Here is an 18618-nt window from a genome sequence, read left to right on the forward strand (position 1 = left end):
TTTCCATCTGCAGGGTCGTCTTTGTCTCACCTGTCTCTTTGATATCATAGATCTAGATCAAAACGGTTATTGCTAGCTAGATCCTCGTGTTTGATCTTGGCTACACTTTCACTTTGCAGTGTTGGCTGTTTAGTGCTCACAAACGGGAAGGTAGCAAAGCATATATAAGAGCGGCGCTCTCGACCAGAAATCACGCAAACCAAAGTCTTGTCTTCATCCTCTGACAACATGTCTGCAAACACACCTCCTACTTTTGAGCCTTTCGGCAGGCTTCCGTCTGAGATCCGCAGCATGATATTCTCGTATATGGTCCGAAACACTATCAAATCTCACCTGAAGCCGCATGACAACAAAATCTGCATCATTCAGGATGAGTCCCAAAGCCAGAGCCTTGATACTGGTGCAGCGAGAGCACATCTTATCACCTCTCCCTGGGTCACCCTAAACAAACAGTACTGTGCTGAGTACCTTGAAGTCTTCGTAAGAGAAGCAGAATTGAGAACGTGCTTTTCAAGTCAAAGGCGGGCGTCCCCTCCGAGACACTCGAACAGCGCCACATACCCACTTGAGCTATGTGAACCTGAGAAGGTTCTCCGACTGATCAGCCACCGCTTCAATATCGCTGGTCCCCATGCTGGAATCGAAACATCAAGCAAGAAGCTAATGTCACGTATCAATGGCGTATGCTTCAGCTACCAGTGGCCTGGCTTATACTTCAGGCGCGGATTCGGGACAATAGAGCGCCGTCAATACCCTGACAGAGACTTCCTCAAAGCCCCCCTCAGACTCCAAAGACAATACCATGAGGATAGCAATATTCCTTCCAACAGACTGTCCATCGAAATCAACTACGGAGATCCTTCTTCCGCATTTCTGAAATGTCTCGAATACCTGGACCCAGGAATGTCCGATCCACACACTATCTCGTTCAAAGCAGTACAGGCTCGCATCCAGGTCGACGATCACGACACTTCAGTCGCCGCCATTGAAAAAGAGCTCGAAATCTTGAGGGAGGCTGTCGGAGATCTTATTGAGAAGCTGCGTAGTCAATATTCGATGCGCCATGAATTGGAACTGATTCGGAGGCTCGAAGACATGATAGACAGAGACATAATCTTGCTTCAGTTCCAACACCTCAGAGCCGTCGATCAGGTTACAAAGTTCTGGAAAGCACCCGATGGTGAGCGTGAGGCGATTGAGTTGGCAATTACTCTTCCACCTCTGCATCATCCTGTCTGGGGATGCGACCTAGCCTCCTTACTATTTCCTCATCAACCCAACGACAATGATCGTGGTGCTAGTGCCCACATCTCGGTTGTCGACGATGACGAAGTCGAACTCGATAACTTGTCTTTACCGACTTCCAACCATCACGAAACTGCGTGTGTGATCATCGACAATGGAAAAGACAACCAAGACGATCCCGATGGAACAACCTCAATCCACCCTCCACCTCAAGCTGCACCACCCTTACCGAGCTGCTGTGGTCTCAGGTGCATCCTGATGTAGAAGTCGTCGACCTACTCCTGTAAGTCTCGAAGGGGATCAGATACGACTACATATCTTGACAACGATGGCATAAATCGAGGTGGTGTGTTGTTGCTAGAAGAAGAAGGAGAAGTAGCAGAAGGAGTGGAATGAAATGTCTGTACACTGAACGTTTCCAATCGCGGACGTGCTGCTTAGGCAGGGTGTCTGTTATAGTTACAAACTCCGTTGTACAGTTATTCTGCAGCTCTTCTGGCAATACCCGATGCTTTGTCTCAAATACACCAGACAATTGCGATCCACGCACCCGTTCCTTGCTTCAGCCTACCGTTCTTGTCGATGGACAAGAAAACAGTGAGAGTAGGAATGATTGCTACTCCGAGGAATGGATAGGATATTGTTTGCGCAGTCATCACCTTTCCGTGCCGTGCCACTAAACAAATCTTGAGACTCACTGGATCATATTTGAACTCCCTTTCTACCACACACTACCACTGGATGCGTGCACATTCGACAAATACCAGAGTCACCGCACGCCTGATTCAGACGCCTGGATACACTGGGATCGCTCCCAGGAACTGATAAACCTGGGTAGTCAAGCCCCGTCCCTTTCGTAACAATAGTGTAACAACATTGCAACAACATTATTTGGTAAATTCTGCTTCATCGACAGATCCGACATCTTCTCCAAGAAGGAAAAGTGCAACATCGAGCCCAGTCCTCTTACCTTGACTGCTCTCTCCTTGCATGCCTTTTCCTTGACTCTGGCTTCTGAAAGTTGCGCAGAGTACATGCAATCCATGCCAAAACCATTCATCGTCTCTTGATACCTCTTCCTCTCCTCTTTTCAGTTCTGCATCTTCATCTCGCAGAACTTCTTCGCAGTCTTTACATCTTCTGCAACCATGCCAATTGAAAGATAAGCCCACCTCGACATGCTCGGCCTCTGTGATTCACGCCAAAGAGACTCAAGTTGGCCAAATCCCGTGCAGCACAATGTGGTCGATCTAATATCGCTACCTCCTCTCATCCCCGTTGCAGATGAATCGGGGTTAAAGAGATTGTTGCCAGCCTCAGTCTTGGTAGAAGAGACTTGACTGCTAGTAACAGCATTGGCCTCACGCGATATCTCCCAAACAGTCATGTATGACTTTGCTTTCTGTGCGGAGTCAGTGCAGTGAATGACCTCACAGTCAGACTTGCATTCTGGCAGGCTGTTGGGTTGGAAGGTCTGGCAAAACAATCACAAAATCGTGTTGTATACAGCATCAGTTGATCAAAGACATGATCACAAAAGCGTGGACTGAATGCTGCTTTGTATATTACTCTTGAATCTGCTCGCAGCTGCAACACCGTCCCATCTCTTCTCTTCATCAATGCAGCATGAGAACATCACACCCCCGTCCCATGCACCCAGTCCAAAAATCCCAGCGTACCAAAATTGCCTCTCGATTTCTCATGATGCTTATCATGACTTCTCGCCAGCTGTCCAAAAACACCATATCCACTATGCGCAATCACCGTTTCCAGCGTTGCCAATGTCCAAAAAGTCCAAGTGGTAAGCAAATGGCAGTGCAAGAGTTGTGGAGGCAGCCAAAGAGGTAAGATCGTGCTGATCAGGTATTCGAGCGGATGAGCATATTGAGCAGCCAATGCAATGGGAGCTTTGAACTGATGATGTTGGTTATGGATGGTTTTGTAGCAGACGGGGAGGTGGAGGAAGCGGTGAGAGTAGTAGAAGAGGACTTCGCAGATGAGGATACATGTCACCACATCTCTGGTCACCTCGAAAAGGCAGGGGATTTTGTCGTCGAAGCGATAGAGTGAGCCTCGTCCTGAGCTTTGCAGAATCCATAGCTCAGATATTTTCGTGGCGGCCATGAGAAGTTGATTCAATAGTACGACGTCTATGCAATGCCATGTCTGCGCTGGCGTTGGTGGCGCTTTCGATTGTATCCTATGGCGTGATGAGAATGGAGGGACGAAACGATCAATGGAGAGAAGTAGCAGGGATGGGAGCCAGAAAGCGAAGAGTTGAATTGTGAAGATACCGTAGAGCTCAATCTTGGTGGTTGAGGTCGAGGAAAGAATTGAGGTCCAGAGGGATTGGATGAGAGTGGCCATGGTCGAGTCTGATGACTATGTTCTAATACAGAAGGAATTTTGGTCTGCTGTAGAGGTGTCCTTCCGAGTTTTGAGTCCACAGCTCCAGGATACGAACATCTAATCAGATATCGTATCGCATCGAGATCGGAGAGTGACAAGAAAGTTTTGACCTGAATCTCACAGAATCAACTCGCAAGGAATGACGAGGCGGATGAGAAGTTGTAGTCTGCGCATTGAGATGATTAGGGAAAGAGTTGGTTGGTTCATCGAACCTGGGAAGCTGATATAGCACTAACAAACGCTTATTCGTCAATGTGACGTGTAACTGAGGAATCCACGGACCATGTGTCAGAATTGGGAAAATCGGTATGCAGGAACAAGGTAAGCTGCATTGGTGTCTTTGCATGATTGCAAAATGGCGAAATGTTCGTAACGGAGAGGACGATTGTTGAGGAGAGAAATGTCATCCTGCAGGGTTCATGGATATAGTGAACATGCCAAGGAGCGAGGGATGACCCTGGAGCGATAACGCGATGCATGAGAGAAATACAAAAGCGAGCGGCGACTTACTTACTGATTGAAGATCTGAATTTGTGTGCTTTTGTGATCTATCTAGATCCCGCCATACATGCTTTAAACTTTTCTCCCAGCCGTGACCAATACGCCAACCTGTTTTCGAGGAATTCACTGCTTGATTTTATCACTGGCAGCGTCTGGATACTCGAAGCTATCGCGTATTGCGATCAGACAGCTCGAAGGATTCCTCTGAGCTCGCTAGAGGGGTTTACTCAGTAGCCTCCTTCTGACCTTCGTAGGCCGGCAGACGAACGACAACATCGGCCCAAGTCTCCTTACCCTTCACCATACGGCTAACAGCCTTGATAATCTCAGCCTGGCTAGCGCGAACCTGCTTGGTTGAGTCACGGTCTCTGAGAGTAAGGCTGCCATCGTCAAGAGCCTCGTAATCAATGGTGATGCCGAAAGGAATACCGAGCTCATCGTTACGCGAGTAACGCTTGCCGATACTGACACCAGTCTGGTCAATCTTGAATGAGATGGACTTGTTGTCGAGAGCCTCCTCGAGCTTGGCGATGAGAGGAGCAAACTTGGGGTCCTTTTGGAGAGGGCAAACGAGGACCTTGATGGGTGCAACGACTGGTGAGAAGGAGAGAACAGAGCGGGCTTCGTCGTTCTCGCGAGTCCAGTAGCTGTGCTCCATGAGGGAGTAGAGGATACGACCGATACCGAATGAGGGCTCGATGACGTTGGGCACAAACTCGCGGAAAGTAATGGTCTTCTTTTGCTTCTCGAACTTGACAATGGAGGTGTCAATCTCGACCTTGCCGGCAGCGATCTCCTCGACGGGGACCTCAGCCTTGCCCTCGGACTCCATGGTGATTTGGAGCTTCTCCTTCATCTCCTGCGAGAGAGCCTCGAGAGCGTTCTCGATGGCCTTGGCATCCTTCTTGAACTTGGGGCCGGCCTTCTTCTTGTCGATGACAGGGACCCACTCCTCGATGGTCTCGGGGTTCTTAAGCTGCTCACGGGCACGGAGGATAGTACCGGTAGCCTTCTCGTGAACGGACAAATCGTAAGCGGAACGGTCGGCACAGCCAACGCACTCGGTCCAGCCGTAGCTGTTGAGCAACTCACAGTCCCAGCAGTCGGAAGCGTAGTGAGCCATCTCGTTGGCCATGTGTTGACGGAAACGGAGCTTGCTCATGTCGATACCGATCTTCTGCATGAATTGATAAATGCGGACAAGGAAGTAACCGAGAGTCTCGTTGTCGACCAGCTTGGTCTTGACGGCCTCACCGATAGCGACCAAAGTGGGCTTGGTGCTGCCAGAAGTCTGGGTGTCGCGGTCAAGAAGAGGAAGCTTGATATCAGCGACAGTGTGGAACTTAGGGTGAGCCTTGCCGCCCTCGGGGTCGACAAAGTGCTCGATCTCGGCCATCAAGAACTCTCTGACACGGAGGAGACCAGCGCGGGGTGAAAGCTTTGATGTGTCAGCATGATTCTGTCTATGGTAGTCATGCTGTGCATACCTCGTTTCTGAATGAGTAACCGATAGAAGCAGAGGCGAAAGGAAGCTGACCATCGCTATACTCGAGCAACTTCTGGAAAGACAGGAACTGACCCTGAGCAGTCTCGGGTCTGAGGAATGCAGGAGAGTTGGAAGAAGCACCAATCTGGGTCTGGAACATCAGGTTGACCGAAACAGGGGGCTCAACCTCGTTGCCGGAAGAAGGGTTGCGGATGTCGTACTTTTTGATCAGCTCACCCATACCCTCGCCAGTGTAGTCGTCGAGCATGGCAAGAACGTGCTCGTACTCCTGGCGGACGGCATCGTCGAGCTTGACGGCACCCTTGGCGGCCTTTGATGCCTTCTTCTTCTTCTTAGGGTCTTCTTCCTTCTCTTCGACCTTCTCGCCACGAGCTTCCTTGTCGGACTTGAGACGGGACTCGAGCACATCACCGATCAAGTGGTCTGAGCGGAGAATTTCACCAGTCTTGGGGTCCTTGCCTGAGATGAGTTAGTATCATCAGAAAAGCACATCGTGAACACAATTCGTACACATGTAGTCGGCGAAACGATCACTGTTCATGGTCAGTCCATTGTATTCTTATAACAATTCATTGAAGATAAACCACTCACACGTGACCAGAAGTCTTCAGAACTTCATAAGGAGTAAGCATCGAACACTTGAGAGCCATCATCTTCTCAGAGCGAATGAAGTGATCACGCCAGATTTGGATAACTTGACTCTCGAGCTGCTCGAGCGGAGGTCCATAATCGAAAAGACCCTTGACGGAACCATAAGGCTCGAAACTCTGCCACAGGAAAACCTTGCGGCGCAACAGAGACTCAAAAGCAGCTCTGTCAAAGGCCTGGCCTTTTTGAGTAACGTAGTCGGTGGACATTGTTGGTGTATTTCTCGTGCGAGTGTTGACAACCGCACGGCAAGTGGACGGGGTTGATGAAAAGGACTTGGTGTGCCTTTGCGGAAGGGGAAATTGCCTATTGGTGACCTGGCACAGGTACTTGAACATATAAATCTGTTCAGATGAGGAACGATACGAGTAGCCGCAGAGAGAGAGGCGGCGTGGGTGACTCAACGAGTTATGATATGCTCAAACGCTCCATCATCGAATCGAGGTCACCGCGAAAATGTGTAGATGGCCCGAGCTTTGCTATACAACGCACATCTCATGCCGCAGAGGTCACTGATAGAAGTGCAGAATAAGATATCACTACCTAACAAGACAACATATATACCAATAGCTAATCTCGCGTGGATTCAGCACTTTTGAGAATGACGATGTTTGAGAAAGCTGCTTGAAGTTTACAGCATTCGTAGAACAGCTGTCGTGACGAGCATAAGAAAGGCCTGTGTAGTTTAGCAATAGTCTACTGTTCACTAGGCCCACCTCCAGAAATTCTCCCAGGGTCTCCAAGAATTTTTAATTCCCTACAACTTGCACGCAAACACATCGCTTCCCATACACTCTCAACCCCCATCATTTCACCATGGTGTCCCGTAACCCTCACAAGATCGGCAACAAAATAAAGCGCAAAGAACAACACGTCAAAAACAAGCGTCTAGCAGAAAACACAAAACGCGACGATAGACTCCGCCGCAGACGCACTGAGGACAAGAACCCTGCACTGAGGGAAGCTCGTCGCGCAAAGAATATCCCGCAGACAATCGACAGAAAGAGAACCTGGGATACTGCTGGCGATGGAGAGGAGAATGACAAGTTGGGGTTGAGTGTAGATCTGAATGCGATCAAGAGGAGGAAAGTCGAGGATGAGGAAGATGAGGACGAGGAAGAGCAAGAAGAGGAAGAGGGAAAGGACAGCGATGCCGACTCCATGATCGACTTTGACGAGGAAGACGACGAGGACGACGAAGATGCCAAAGCCGCAAAACAGCAAAAGAAAGATGAGGCCGCCGCTGCAAAGAAAGCAACCCGCGCACCCTCACCGACACCCTCCACAGCAGCAACAAACCTCAGCCTCACTCCCGAAGGCCTCGCCGCAAAGTTCCCCTCGCTCTTCGAAAACAACGACAAAGATCCCAAAGTCTTGGTCACCACCAGCATCAACAGTTTCCTACACGAAGAAGCCTCGCTGCTGACTTCGCTATTCCCAAACTCGGTCTATATCAAACGCACTGCACACTTCCACGCCCATAAATACAGCGTCTCTGAGATCTCCCAATTTGCGTCCAACAGAAATTACACACATGTGGTTATCCTGAACGAAGATCAGAAAAAGCCTGCAGGACTGGACATCGTGCATCTACCTCACGGACCCATGTTCCATTTCAGCATTTCGAATTGGGTGGAAGGTGCAAAGCTGCCTGGTCATGGTAACCCGACTTCTCACGACCCGGAGCTGATTTTGAACAACTTCCGCACGCCACTGGGTCTGTTGACTGCGCATCTGTTCCGCCAGATTTTCCCTCCGCAGCCGCAGATTCAGGGAAGACAGGTGGTTACTCTGCACAATCAGCGCGATTACATTTTCGTGAGGAGACACAGATATGTGTTCCGCGACAAGAGGGCGACTGAGAAGAGTATCGTGGGTCCGGATGGAAAGTTGGTTGAGGGAGTGGAGGATATCAGGGCTGGACTGCAAGAGCTGGGACCGAGATTCACGCTCAAACTCAGGAGAATCGACAAGGGTATCCAGAGGAGGAGTGGACAAGAATGGGAATGGAAGGCTGGCGATGAAAAGGTCAGGACGAGATTTGCTCTGTAAGGGGAGAGCTATTGTTTTGTTCGTTTGCATCCGTGGCGTCTTGGCCGGGACTACATGAGAGACACAGCGAAGTTCTGGGCATATGGCATATAAAGAAGGTGTTTGTTCATGTTGCATTGTGAGCAGGGTGGGTATATATAAGGATGCCTCCTCATGAGTAGTACCCATATGAAAAAAAGGCCCATGGGGTATCCTGTCAAGCCTTGACCTATAATGTGCAGCCTCATCCAAACGCCAGTGACCAATCGATCCTCCACTATGCCAGTATATGCCGCAACCCATCCTCTAATTTGAGCTCATTCTCCCCGTCAAGACCAGATTGACCAGCTTGATGAGAATGTTACACAACAAGTACGCTGAGAGCAGCGGCGCAAACAACTGCAACGGCTCCCAAGCAGACTTCGGCCTCACTTCCGTCTCAATGTACTCTGCGTGCTTGCTCTCTTCCTCAGATCTCTTTACGACATCCACAGCAGTAGGATCAGCAGGAAACCTGCCATGCTCGAGGTAATACTCGATCAAGTCATCCTTTTCTCTCCAACGATTCAGCAACCAGTTCTCAGTCTCTTCCTTGCTGTGTAGAGGGATATCGGCAATGGCAAAGCGGCGCCAGTGTAGATTCACAGATTTGGGAGCGCGACCCTGGAAGTAGACGGATCGCAGAGTGTAAAGTTGTCCACCGTAAGAGCCGCGAGGAACACCCTCATAGGCAATTGTGCAATCGTAGAGCCAGTCGACGCCATCCTTGAGTCCTTCCAGGCAGAAGTGGAGGCCAGTGCTGCGAGGCAAGAGTTGGTGCTTCATATCCGGAATGCCAGACTTCTCACTCCATCTAGCCGACGACTTGCGAGTGTTTGGGCTAAGGTTCGTGCCTTCGGGGAAGATGAGCAGCCAAGCGGGATCCAAACCACTCTTGTCCTTTCTCCCTAGAATCGGGCCGGTGTGTCTTGTAGATAGCTTCCCGAGACGATGCTTGAGCCGCGGCTGATCCTTTGCCCATTTCCTGCTCATAAAGATGAAGTTGTAGAACATCATGCCGGGACCAATCATGGGTATGTACTTCAAGCTCTCTTTCAGGATGATGTAGATGTGACCGTGACATGCGGCAGTATAGCTAACCCACCACAAGTATGTCCAGTCGGTGTAGATTTGGTGGTTCGCAACCAGGACGAGGCGTTCGGGGAAGTCGCACTCGAGACGGCCATCAGGAAACTGTCTCAGTTGACCGCTGACTGAGGCGTCACCGGAGATGCGGATGACAGTGGGGGCAAAGAGGTAGGTGCCGGTGATCAGGACGAGGGCAAAGTATTGCTTGCAGACGGCCTGCCATGCGTAAAAGTAGTCCTTGTTGTAGAAGTACAAGGGAGCACCGAGGAGTTGGGCCGAGTGGATGCCCAGAGCAGCGATGAGGAAGAAGACGGCGAAGAAGGCAACGCGGAAATATTGCATGGGACGGCCATGCTTGACTGGACCGGCAGGGTGGTCCTCGTCTCTCAGCTTGTCATTGTTGGATGTGAGCTTGATCTCGGGTTCCACGGCAGGCTCGGATTTGGGTATAGGGCGCTGGCGAACACCCTCGGTGTTGATGCGCGACATGTCTCTGGATGCGACGGGACCGAGTGCGACTAGGACACGCGAAAAGACATGCAACAAGAAGACAATAAGAATGAAAACGTGGTCGGGGTTGGACAAAGAGCGTCTTCTGATCAGCGAATGGACCAGGTCCATCGCGTCACTCGAAGCTTCGCATGCCCCACCATGGCCATGTCATTTCCCTGTCTGCTCCTTCCTCGACATGAAATGTCACTTTTGTGTCTTCCTCATCTGACATGAACAAATGACACGGCCATGTCTGCCTCTGCTGCGATCTGTCGCCCGGAGATGCTTTTCTCATTCGGCGATCCGCCGTGAATTGCGCGACATTGCTGTTCTGCCAGACCGCATCCGCCCTTCGTACCAAGGTATTTCCTAGCACCCACGTGCTGAGACATTGTGACGCTGACCATCTGTCTCAGAGACCAAGCACCACGATCTCCTCTCGCTACAATGGCCTCAGCCCCCTCGGAACATCCTGATCGTCCACAAGTCTGGCTCCGACACTGTCGATGAAGCCGTCCACGAATACGCCAACCACATCCACTCGACCTATCCTGACGTCTCTCTGATCTTCGAGCCCAAGGTCGCCGAAGCCTTGCATACCGACTTCTCCTTCCCCATTTACACCACCACGGAAGCGTCGAAAAATGTTCGTCTGCAAGACAAGGTCGATTTGACCTCAACTCTGGGCGGTGACGGCACAATCTTACATGCCTCATCTCTGTTCGCAAACGCCCAGAATGTCCCACCAATTCTCTCTTTCAGCATGGGTACCCTGGGCTTCCTCGGCGAGTGGAAGTTCTCGGACTACAAGCGTGCCCTCCGCGAAGTCTACATGTCAGGTGCAACAGCAGGCTACGGCAGTGCCCTTCTGGAGACAGAATCTGGTAAAGAGAAGGACGTCTTCTCAGGCTGGAGCTCGGTCCGTGGCATGTCCATGGGCCCATCACGTTCATCTCGCGTACTTCTCAGGAACAGACTCAAGGTCGGTATCTTTGCTGCAGACGGTACTCCAATCACCCACGCCGATCCTTCGTCGCCCATGTGCTCTTCCGACTGCGAAGTCAACAACAACTGTGACGTCTTCGCCATGAACGAAGTCCTGCTCCACCGTGGCCGCACACCTCATCTCAGCATCATCAACATCTACGTCGGAGGTCGCTTCTTGACCGAAGCCGTAGCCGACGGCATGTTGATAAGCACACCTACGGGCTCGACAGCCTACTCACTATCCTCTGGCGGCAGCATCGTCCATCCTCTGGTCTCGTCCCTTCTCCTTACTCCAATCTGCCCTCGCAGTCTCTCCTTCCGCCCTCTTGTTCTTCCCTCCAATACTCCTATCACTCTGCGTCTGTCCCCCAAGAACCGCAGTGATGAGATTGAGTTGTCTGTCGATGGAGTTCGCAGAGAGAAAGGCTTGACGCGAGGCATGGAGGTCAGGGTTGTCGGTGAAGAAGTCAGGAGCGAAGAGAGGACCTGGGGCGGTGGCGGTGTGCCGTCTATTGTTAGAACCGGAGGAAGCAATGTCGCCGATGGTCATGACCATTGGGTCGGTGGCTTGAATGGTTTGTTGAAGTTCAACTTCCCCTTTGGCGAGGAGTAGAGGATGGCGCAATATAGACAATTTTACATCATGTAGGAGAATCACAGATAAATTTCATAATTTACGACCTTTGATGATCAGTAGGTAGATAGGCTCGCTCAGTTTGCCAATAGATAGTGCTACCCACTACTCTCATGTCTGAACCCGGTAGTAAAACAGATGATCAGTCCAGACGCTCATGATGATTTGACACTTATATCCGGCTCCATAACATGCGAAAACACCCTTCCTCTCATCTCACCAACTCTTTACATCGACTTCCTAGGTCCACCCTTCCTCGTATCCTTCTGCGGCCTCTTACCGCCCTTGCCCTTCTTCTCCTTCTCCAAAACACCCTTGCCGTCTCTCTCCGCCTTTCCCTTTTTCCAACCTCCACCTTCCATTCTCTCATCCTTGTCCTCCAACTTTTTCTTTTGCTTGTTTGACAGCTTTTTCCTGTCGCCCTTGAGTTTAGCTCCCGGCGTCATGGCACCATTGAGTTCTTCTTTGCCGCGTTGATGAGCAGCGCGTTTGTCCTTTTCACTCTCAAACCACGTCTTCTTCGGCCTGCTCAGGATTTCGTCTTCGTGCACCATGATGTTTTCCGTACGTCTCATCTGCATCTCCGTGGTCGCCAACACTTTTTCCTCCTTTTCTTCACGCAACACGTCTTCGATTTCGACGGCCAGCAAATCGACTTTGCGCGACCAGTCGTCGGCGACCTTGGCGTCGATAATGCGCGACTTGATGTTTGCTCCTTGGGCGCGAGCGGTCTTGACGCAGGCTTTGACGACCTTGCGGTCGGGTTCTGCGGCCAGGGTGCACGATTTTCCCTGTCTGCCTGCACGAGCCGTGCGTCCTACTCTGTGGAGGTAGATTTCTTGGGTTTGGGGTGCTTCGTAGTTGATGACCGCATCTACGTTTTTGATGTCCAGACCGCGGGATGCGACATCGGTGGCGAGGAGGAAATGGGCGGTGCCGGATCTGAAGGCTTCGATGGCATTGATACGTTGTTCTTGAGACATGTTTCCGTGCAATTCAGCGGCTTTGAGGCCCAAGAGACCGAAAATGACGCGTACGCGATGAGCCTCCTTCTTTTGACGGAAGAAGATGATGGTTTTTGTGGAAAAGGATTCGTGGACGAGGTGGAGAAGGTAGCCGATGCGTTTGTCTTCTCTGCCTGGGCGCAGACGCACGAATTCTTGGGTGAGTCCTGCGACGGTCTGGCGTTTGCTGTCGACCATAAGACGAACAGGGCGGTTGAGACCCACGCGAATCAGATTGTCGATGCTGGAAGTCATGGTGGCGGAGAAGAGCATGGTTTGTCTCGACTTGGGGATGGTGGTCAGAATCTCGTTCAACTCGTCTGCGAAACCGTCTTCGAGCATTCTGTCAGCTTCATCGAGAACAAGAATCTCGATGGTATCGACTTGGAAAGCAGACGAATTGCGCATGAAATCGATGAAACGACCGGGAGTGGCAATGACAACATCAGGACGTTGTTTGAGAGCTGCTTCCTGCTCGCGCGAACTCATACCACCGATTGCCTGACCGAAAGTGATGTCTGTGAAACTGGCCAGCTTGACGGCGACATTGTAACATTGGAGAGCCAATTCACGGGTGGGCATGAGGATGGCGACGCGGGTGGTGGCGACCTTTTTGGGTCGGTAGAGCAGGCGTTCAAGAATAGGGATGATGAAGGCGGCGGTTTTACCGGAACCGGTGACGGCACCTCCGACGACATCCTTGCCGAGGAGAGCGACGGGGATGGCCTTGTGTTGAATGGGTGTAGGGGCGGCGAAGCCAACAGATGACAAGCCCTTGATGATGGGACGCGACAAGTTGAGCTCCTGGAACGAACCTACGGCTTTTGCAGCAGGATCCTTGTCGCCGTCCAGGTTTGACTCTGGAGCGAAGAAGGCAGCGCGCTTCTCAGCCTCTTCGGCGTCTTCCTTTTCCTCGACATCTGAAGCGTCTGACTCGTCGTCGTCCGGGTGAGGGACATGCTCGGCAACAGACTCGTCGTCAGACTCATCTCCAGCCTCGCTGCCATCCTCAGCATCGCTGCCCTTGTCCTCGTCCTCTTCTTGGTCTTCGTCTTCAGAGTCCTTTTCGACACCAGGAGCAGCACCCATGCCGAAAGCGTCTTCAGCAAGGACGTCTTCATCGTCGCTCAAGCCAGCAAACTCAACCTCCTCTTCGTCATCTTCAACCTCATCCTCACCGTCAGTCTTCTTGTCCTGCCTCCTCTTTGCGATAATATCATCGATATCAACCAATCTCTTGCCAGCATTCTTGGCAGCATTATGAGCAGTCCAGCCGTCAAAGTCGTCCATATTCGCCGTCGTGCCATCGCCAAGTTGGAATTCAAACTCAGGGTCTAGATCCTGATCGATAGCTGCTTGCTCCTCTTCATCCTCTGAATCCGCTTGTTGTTGTTGCTGCTTTTTCTTTTGCTTCTTGGACTTCTTGTCTTTCTTGGAGAGGTTTGCGACGTCGGAATCGCGCTTGCGCTTCTTGTTGGAGATGGGCGCAGGTTCTGCTTCGGATTCTGCTAGTTCGTCGGCGAAACCGTCTTCGTTGTCCGAGAGAGTGAGGACAAAGTCATCGTCCATAGGGGCCATATTTGCGGTTGTGGTGAGCGAGAGGCGCAAATGTCGGATGTGTATAGAAAAATGATGGTCGGATTGCTAGAAAAATTCCCAAGGCGCGAGCTCGGGAGGAAGTGCTAGAGAACGTACGACCGAGGCCTTTTGCGGACAGACGACAAGGAATGCCGCATAAGCAGACCCTGACTGCTTCGTATCAAAGTCTTCGGGGGTCGTGGTTTCTGCCCCGCAAGTCTGGGCGGTGAGGACGGCGCCACATGTCACAGTGCCGCATGCGGTCACTCTGAGGCCTGCTGCTCCTGCAAACCAACATCTCTCAACTCTTCTCTCCTCAACCTCGAAACCCCTTCTCCAACACTTTGATTGACTCTTCTACCAACCAAGCCGACCCAAAACAACCACACCCGCAACCAAAATGGCAGACTCAACACTCTACCCCCTCACAAACCCACCCACCGACCTCTCAGCAATCTCCCAGATCGACTCTTCGATCCTCTTCCCCTCCTTCACAGTCTCCGACGCCTGGGACCTAGGTTGTCTTTTACGCTCTCGCCTCCTCACCTTCCCTGGCTCAACCGTAATCTCCATTACACTAGCCAACAGCACTCCTCTCTTCTACACAGCCGTCCGCAGCGGCATCACCCCAGACAACACCGCTTGGGTGAACAGAAAGAGTGCAACAGTTCTGCGCTTTGGCTGCAGTACTTGGTACATGCACAACAAGTTCCAAGGAGACGAAAAGGCCTTTGCCGAAAAGTATTGTTTGTTGGACAAGGCCAAGGAGTTTGCCATTCATGGTGGTGGTTTCCCAGTCAGAGTCAAGGGTGTCGAGGGTGTCGTTGCTGTCATTGTCGTCAGTGGTTTGAAGCAGCAGCAGGATCATCAGGTCATCGTCCAGACTTGCAGGGACTTTTTGGATGGTGTTGGCGAAGGCGATGAGAAGAGGAAGGAGGATTAGATCATGGTCATGACTTTGCAACATTTCTATCCAGGCTTTGCTTTGACACATGAGTCGAAGTACAAGTATAATGCTGCATTTGACTATGTGAAACTGGTTAAGCTAGTGTGACGGGGAATGGGGAGTAAGGGATGAGTGACAAAAGCAGAAATCAACAGCAGGGGTATCGTTTTCGCGAAGCGCAGATGAAAGCACGCCAGAAACAGCAAAACCATGCACCTGCTAGGACTCGTTCGACCCATAATAACAAGCTTCCCAGAACGCCATGCTTTTGATGTCTTCATTCTCGGCAATGCAGCATTGTATCCTTGGATATGCATGACTCGAGATGAGATTTGTTACTCGCTCCTTACCTGGCTGGAGACCTGCGTGGACATTGTTAGTATTCCGTTTCGGTACTAGAGGTTAGCAGACAGGCCTTTCGCTGCAAAGCTGTGAAAACAGAGCAAAAGGAAGTGAAGATCAAGGACTCAGGCCGAGTCGTGAGTCCGGCTTGCCTTGTGGCCGTCGGTGGTGATCTCGGAAAGTCTTGACCATAGTGTGGTCAGCACAGCTTCATCGAAGATGTTCGTTGTAGTGGATTATGACGAGGCGTCCCATGTTGAGATGGGTGACGCTCATGAGGCACGAGCCTTCTTGCTGTCTTGCTCATCGTCCACTTGGTCAAGCTCCGAGAACGAACGCTTGGCCCCAGGAGATGCCTTGCTTGACGTGTTTGTGAGTACTGGCTCAAGTTCAGTGCCATCGCCGTCGTAGCTGTCTTCGTCATCGAAGTTGATCTCGTCATATGCATCATCCTCGACGGCGATTGACTGGCGCTTGACCTTGTCCTCGCCAACAGCTCCATCAACTGAGCCACTGTCATGTTTTGCATCACCAACAGCATTATCGGCGGACTGTTCAGCACTGCTGTGGTTCTGCTGGGTAGCTTGTTCATCATTCTGACCAACTTCAAGCTGATCGCCGTGAAGAGTCTCTCCAGACGAAGGCGACACGTTGTCATCTTGTTCTTCAATGGCAGAAGCTTCGAACTCTTGCTCCTCTTCGTGGTGACCATCGTCGTTGGCTGCTTCTTCCTCGGCGGCGTGAGCACCTTCTTCTTCGTGTACTTCACCATCTTGGTACTCGTAATCTTCGTCAAAGAACTCGCCGTGGCCAAATTCGTGCTCTTCGCCTTCTGGTTCGTACTCCTGTTGTTCTTCAACAGGCTGCTCGGGGTTTGCTTCGTGCTCGGCACGCTCAGAGGCGTCTTCGGCGTGTGCATTTTCTTCGGCATTCTGGTCATCATGGTGACTTTCATCCCCGACCGCGGTCTCGACATTGCCAGTGGTGGACTGAGCTTCAGCATGAGCAACGTCTTCTTGATCTACGTGACTTTCATCCAGCAGCTCAGACTCGCCGCCTTGAGCATCAAAGTACTGAGTGTCGTCCTGAATGTACTCAGACTGGTCGGCAGCATCGGCGGGCACATCGTGCTGGGCCAATGTTTCGTCTTCATACTCACCCTCTTGGGCGGAGCCAATTGGCTCAGGTTGTTGCTCTTCAGCTTGAGGAGCAGATGTATCATTAGCGGCTTGCTCATCCTCAGCGGCATCTTGTGCGCTTTCAACAGTAGTAGCACCCTCTTCAAGCGTTTGCTGCGGTTCCTCAAGCTTCGCGAGCTCATCGAAATCATCGTCAAAGTCCTCCTCGGGCAACTCAGTGGGAACATCATAGTCGTAATACTGCAAGAAGGGAAGCTGTGAGAATCCTTTGCCTTCCGAGATGGCTTCAGTGATCGAAGCCAAGCGGTTGCTAAATCTAATTTTGGTCGTCAAAGACACACGGAACGGGGGAGGGTTGTCGTTGCCATCAAGCTTGTGCAACTGCAGATATATGTCAAGCAACTCGGAAAAGCTGGTAGAGAATGCGGGTGTCGAGTCCTGGGGAAAACTATTAGCAACCACAGGTGAGGATGCAAGGGGTTTGGCCAGACTTACTTCGCTCACATAGAGGTCCAACTCCTCTACACCCAGAACCAGCTCTTCGTCTTCGCTGATACCATCACCAAGAGCAGTGCGACAAGCTTGAAGCAAATCGCCGAGACTAGTGGTCACGAGGTTCTCGTTCTGCAGTAAATACTGCTCAGGCACAGCAGGATCTCTTGAGGGGAAGAGGTAAACCTCATGGTCGTTGTACTCAACGACGGTGGGGTGCAGGCCGGTCACGGTAGGCGAGTTGACTTGCCTCTCGCGAGAGTAATCATCAGGGACGGTGTAGTTCGAGAGATCGGTCTCTTGACGAGTCAAGGTGCGTTTAGTGGATGGTTCATCATGTTCCTGGGCAGCGCCAGTGGTGTTATTATCTTTACCTTGTTCTGAGTGCTGCTCTTGTGTCGTGTGTTGTTGTACAACTTGTGCACTCTCTTCTAGAATCTCGTCGTTTGCGCTAGGGATCTCGGTAGACTCTATGACAGGCTCCTCAACATGTATCTCAGACTGTTCGGCGATATTCGCGAGAGATGAAGGCTGTGTCACTTTTTTAGACTCAGGCTCAGGCGCTGACACTGCGACTTGGTCGAGTGATGTGTCAGCGGGCGGTTGGGAGTCTTCGTTGGTCACGGTCTGGTCAGGCACAGGCTCCTGCATCTCGGCATGTTCAACACGAGGCTGTTCAGAGACGTCTTCTGATTGTGGGACTTCAACGTTGACGGGTTGGACGCCTTCAGACAAGAGCTCGGAGGCCATGTCAGACTGTACAAGTTCGACAGGTTCCTCGATGATTACAGGTTGCTGAGCAGGCGCTTCAGATTGGGCGACAAGGAAGATGTTGTCGGCCTGACTAGGCTCTGCAGGGTTCATAGGGACATCTTCTTCGTCTTCGCTGAAGTCTAGTAATTCTTCGTCTTGCTCATGTGGAAGCGGAGCGTCGTCTTGCATCATACGGTCGGTGTCGTCGAGATTAGAGTCATCGATCATGAGAAGATCGTCTGGGCGGTCGGATCTAGGGTCTTCTTGCATTTGGTGGTCGTCTACCTGGAAAGACTGCATGTTTGTGTCGATGGCGTCGGGGGCATCGAGATCAATATCGATGTCGGCGTCCATGTTGTTGCCGTACTCGGATGAGATTTCCATGGAATCTTCAGGCTGTTGTAGGCCGAAGGAAGGTTGAAGAGTGGTAGCCATGACGGCTGATGCGAAGGTTGGTAATACTAGGGATCGGCAAGGGGGTTGGGTGTTGTGCGCAGAGGACAAAGGAATGCCAGAAGAGTAAGAGTGGTGGAACGTGAGCTAGCGGCTTGCCACAGTACACATGCGCAGCGTCTTGGAAGGCGGCAGACCTTTGCAGCACTTGAGAGACAGTATTGACACCTCAGACAGTATTGTCAACGTGTCTAGTACAGACGAAATTTACGGGTCGCTGTTGAGATGAGTTGCGCAAAGTTGGCTGTAAAGAAGAAGTCGCAGTCAGGCAGCAGAAGTTGGAAGGACGAAAACGGACAACGCCAAAGTGCAAGCGCGAGTGCGAGCGG

General features: G+C 51.4%; 9 protein-coding genes across 9 annotated transcripts; 4 read left to right on the forward strand and 5 right to left on the reverse strand.

Annotated features, from left to right (window-relative positions):
• Positions 1 to 228: 228 nt before the first annotated feature.
• M436DRAFT_68020 (uncharacterized protein) lies at positions 229 to 1509 on the forward strand (the record flags this gene model as incomplete). Its single annotated transcript, XM_013567300.1, has 1 exon — positions 229 to 1509. One exon carries the CDS (start codon positions 229 to 231, stop codon positions 1507 to 1509), a length of 1281 nt encoding a protein of 426 aa, XP_013422754.1.
• Positions 1510 to 2886: 1377 nt separating this feature from the next.
• Positions 2887 to 3600, reverse strand: M436DRAFT_30378 (sterol desaturase; the record flags this gene model as incomplete). The annotated part of the gene is made up of 1 exon (XM_013567247.1): positions 2887 to 3600. A coding segment is annotated over one exon (714 nt), but the record flags the coding sequence as incomplete, so codon positions are not given.
• A 778-nt stretch (positions 3601 to 4378) lies between these two features.
• Positions 4379 to 6519, reverse strand: M436DRAFT_58098 (glycyl-tRNA synthetase; the record flags this gene model as incomplete). The annotated part of the gene is made up of 4 exons (XM_013567261.1): positions 4379 to 5593; positions 5643 to 6121; positions 6173 to 6195; positions 6254 to 6519. 4 exons carry the CDS (start codon positions 6517 to 6519, stop codon positions 4379 to 4381), a joined length of 1983 nt encoding a protein of 660 aa, XP_013422715.1.
• A 607-nt stretch (positions 6520 to 7126) lies between these two features.
• M436DRAFT_58062 (brix-domain ribosomal biogenesis protein) lies at positions 7127 to 8362 on the forward strand (the record flags this gene model as incomplete). The annotated part of the gene is made up of 1 exon (XM_013567253.1): positions 7127 to 8362. One exon carries the CDS (start codon positions 7127 to 7129, stop codon positions 8360 to 8362), a length of 1236 nt encoding a protein of 411 aa, XP_013422707.1.
• Positions 8363 to 8647: 285 nt separating this feature from the next.
• M436DRAFT_58058 (acyltransferase-domain-containing protein) lies at positions 8648 to 9958 on the reverse strand (the record flags this gene model as incomplete). The annotated part of the gene is made up of 1 exon (XM_013567251.1): positions 8648 to 9958. The coding sequence occupies one exon, from the start codon at positions 9956 to 9958 to the stop codon at positions 8648 to 8650; it is 1311 nt and encodes a 436-aa protein (XP_013422705.1).
• Positions 9959 to 10199: 241 nt separating this feature from the next.
• M436DRAFT_76809 (NADH kinase-like protein POS5) lies at positions 10200 to 11561 on the forward strand (the record flags this gene model as incomplete). The annotated part of the gene is made up of 2 exons (XM_013567315.1): positions 10200 to 10323; positions 10378 to 11561. 2 exons carry the CDS (start codon positions 10200 to 10202, stop codon positions 11559 to 11561), a joined length of 1308 nt encoding a protein of 435 aa, XP_013422769.1.
• A 248-nt stretch (positions 11562 to 11809) lies between these two features.
• On the reverse strand, positions 11810 to 14164 carry M436DRAFT_76810 (DEAD-domain-containing protein; the record flags this gene model as incomplete). Its single annotated transcript, XM_013567316.1, has 1 exon — positions 11810 to 14164. The coding sequence occupies one exon, from the start codon at positions 14162 to 14164 to the stop codon at positions 11810 to 11812; it is 2355 nt and encodes a 784-aa protein (XP_013422770.1).
• Positions 14165 to 14564: 400 nt separating this feature from the next.
• M436DRAFT_58200 (uncharacterized protein) lies at positions 14565 to 15107 on the forward strand (the record flags this gene model as incomplete). The annotated part of the gene is made up of 1 exon (XM_013567280.1): positions 14565 to 15107. One exon carries the CDS (start codon positions 14565 to 14567, stop codon positions 15105 to 15107), a length of 543 nt encoding a protein of 180 aa, XP_013422734.1.
• A 617-nt stretch (positions 15108 to 15724) lies between these two features.
• On the reverse strand, positions 15725 to 18271 carry M436DRAFT_58206 (uncharacterized protein; the record flags this gene model as incomplete). The annotated part of the gene is made up of 2 exons (XM_013567282.1): positions 15725 to 17029; positions 17087 to 18271. 2 exons carry the CDS (start codon positions 18269 to 18271, stop codon positions 15725 to 15727), a joined length of 2490 nt encoding a protein of 829 aa, XP_013422736.1.
• Positions 18272 to 18618: the final 347 nt, after the last annotated feature.

Source organism: Aureobasidium namibiae (assembly GCF_000721765.1).
Source record: "Aureobasidium namibiae CBS 147.97 unplaced genomic scaffold scaffold_27, whole genome shotgun sequence".
Lineage (NCBI taxonomy): Eukaryota > Fungi > Ascomycota > Dothideomycetes > Dothideales > Saccotheciaceae > Aureobasidium > Aureobasidium namibiae.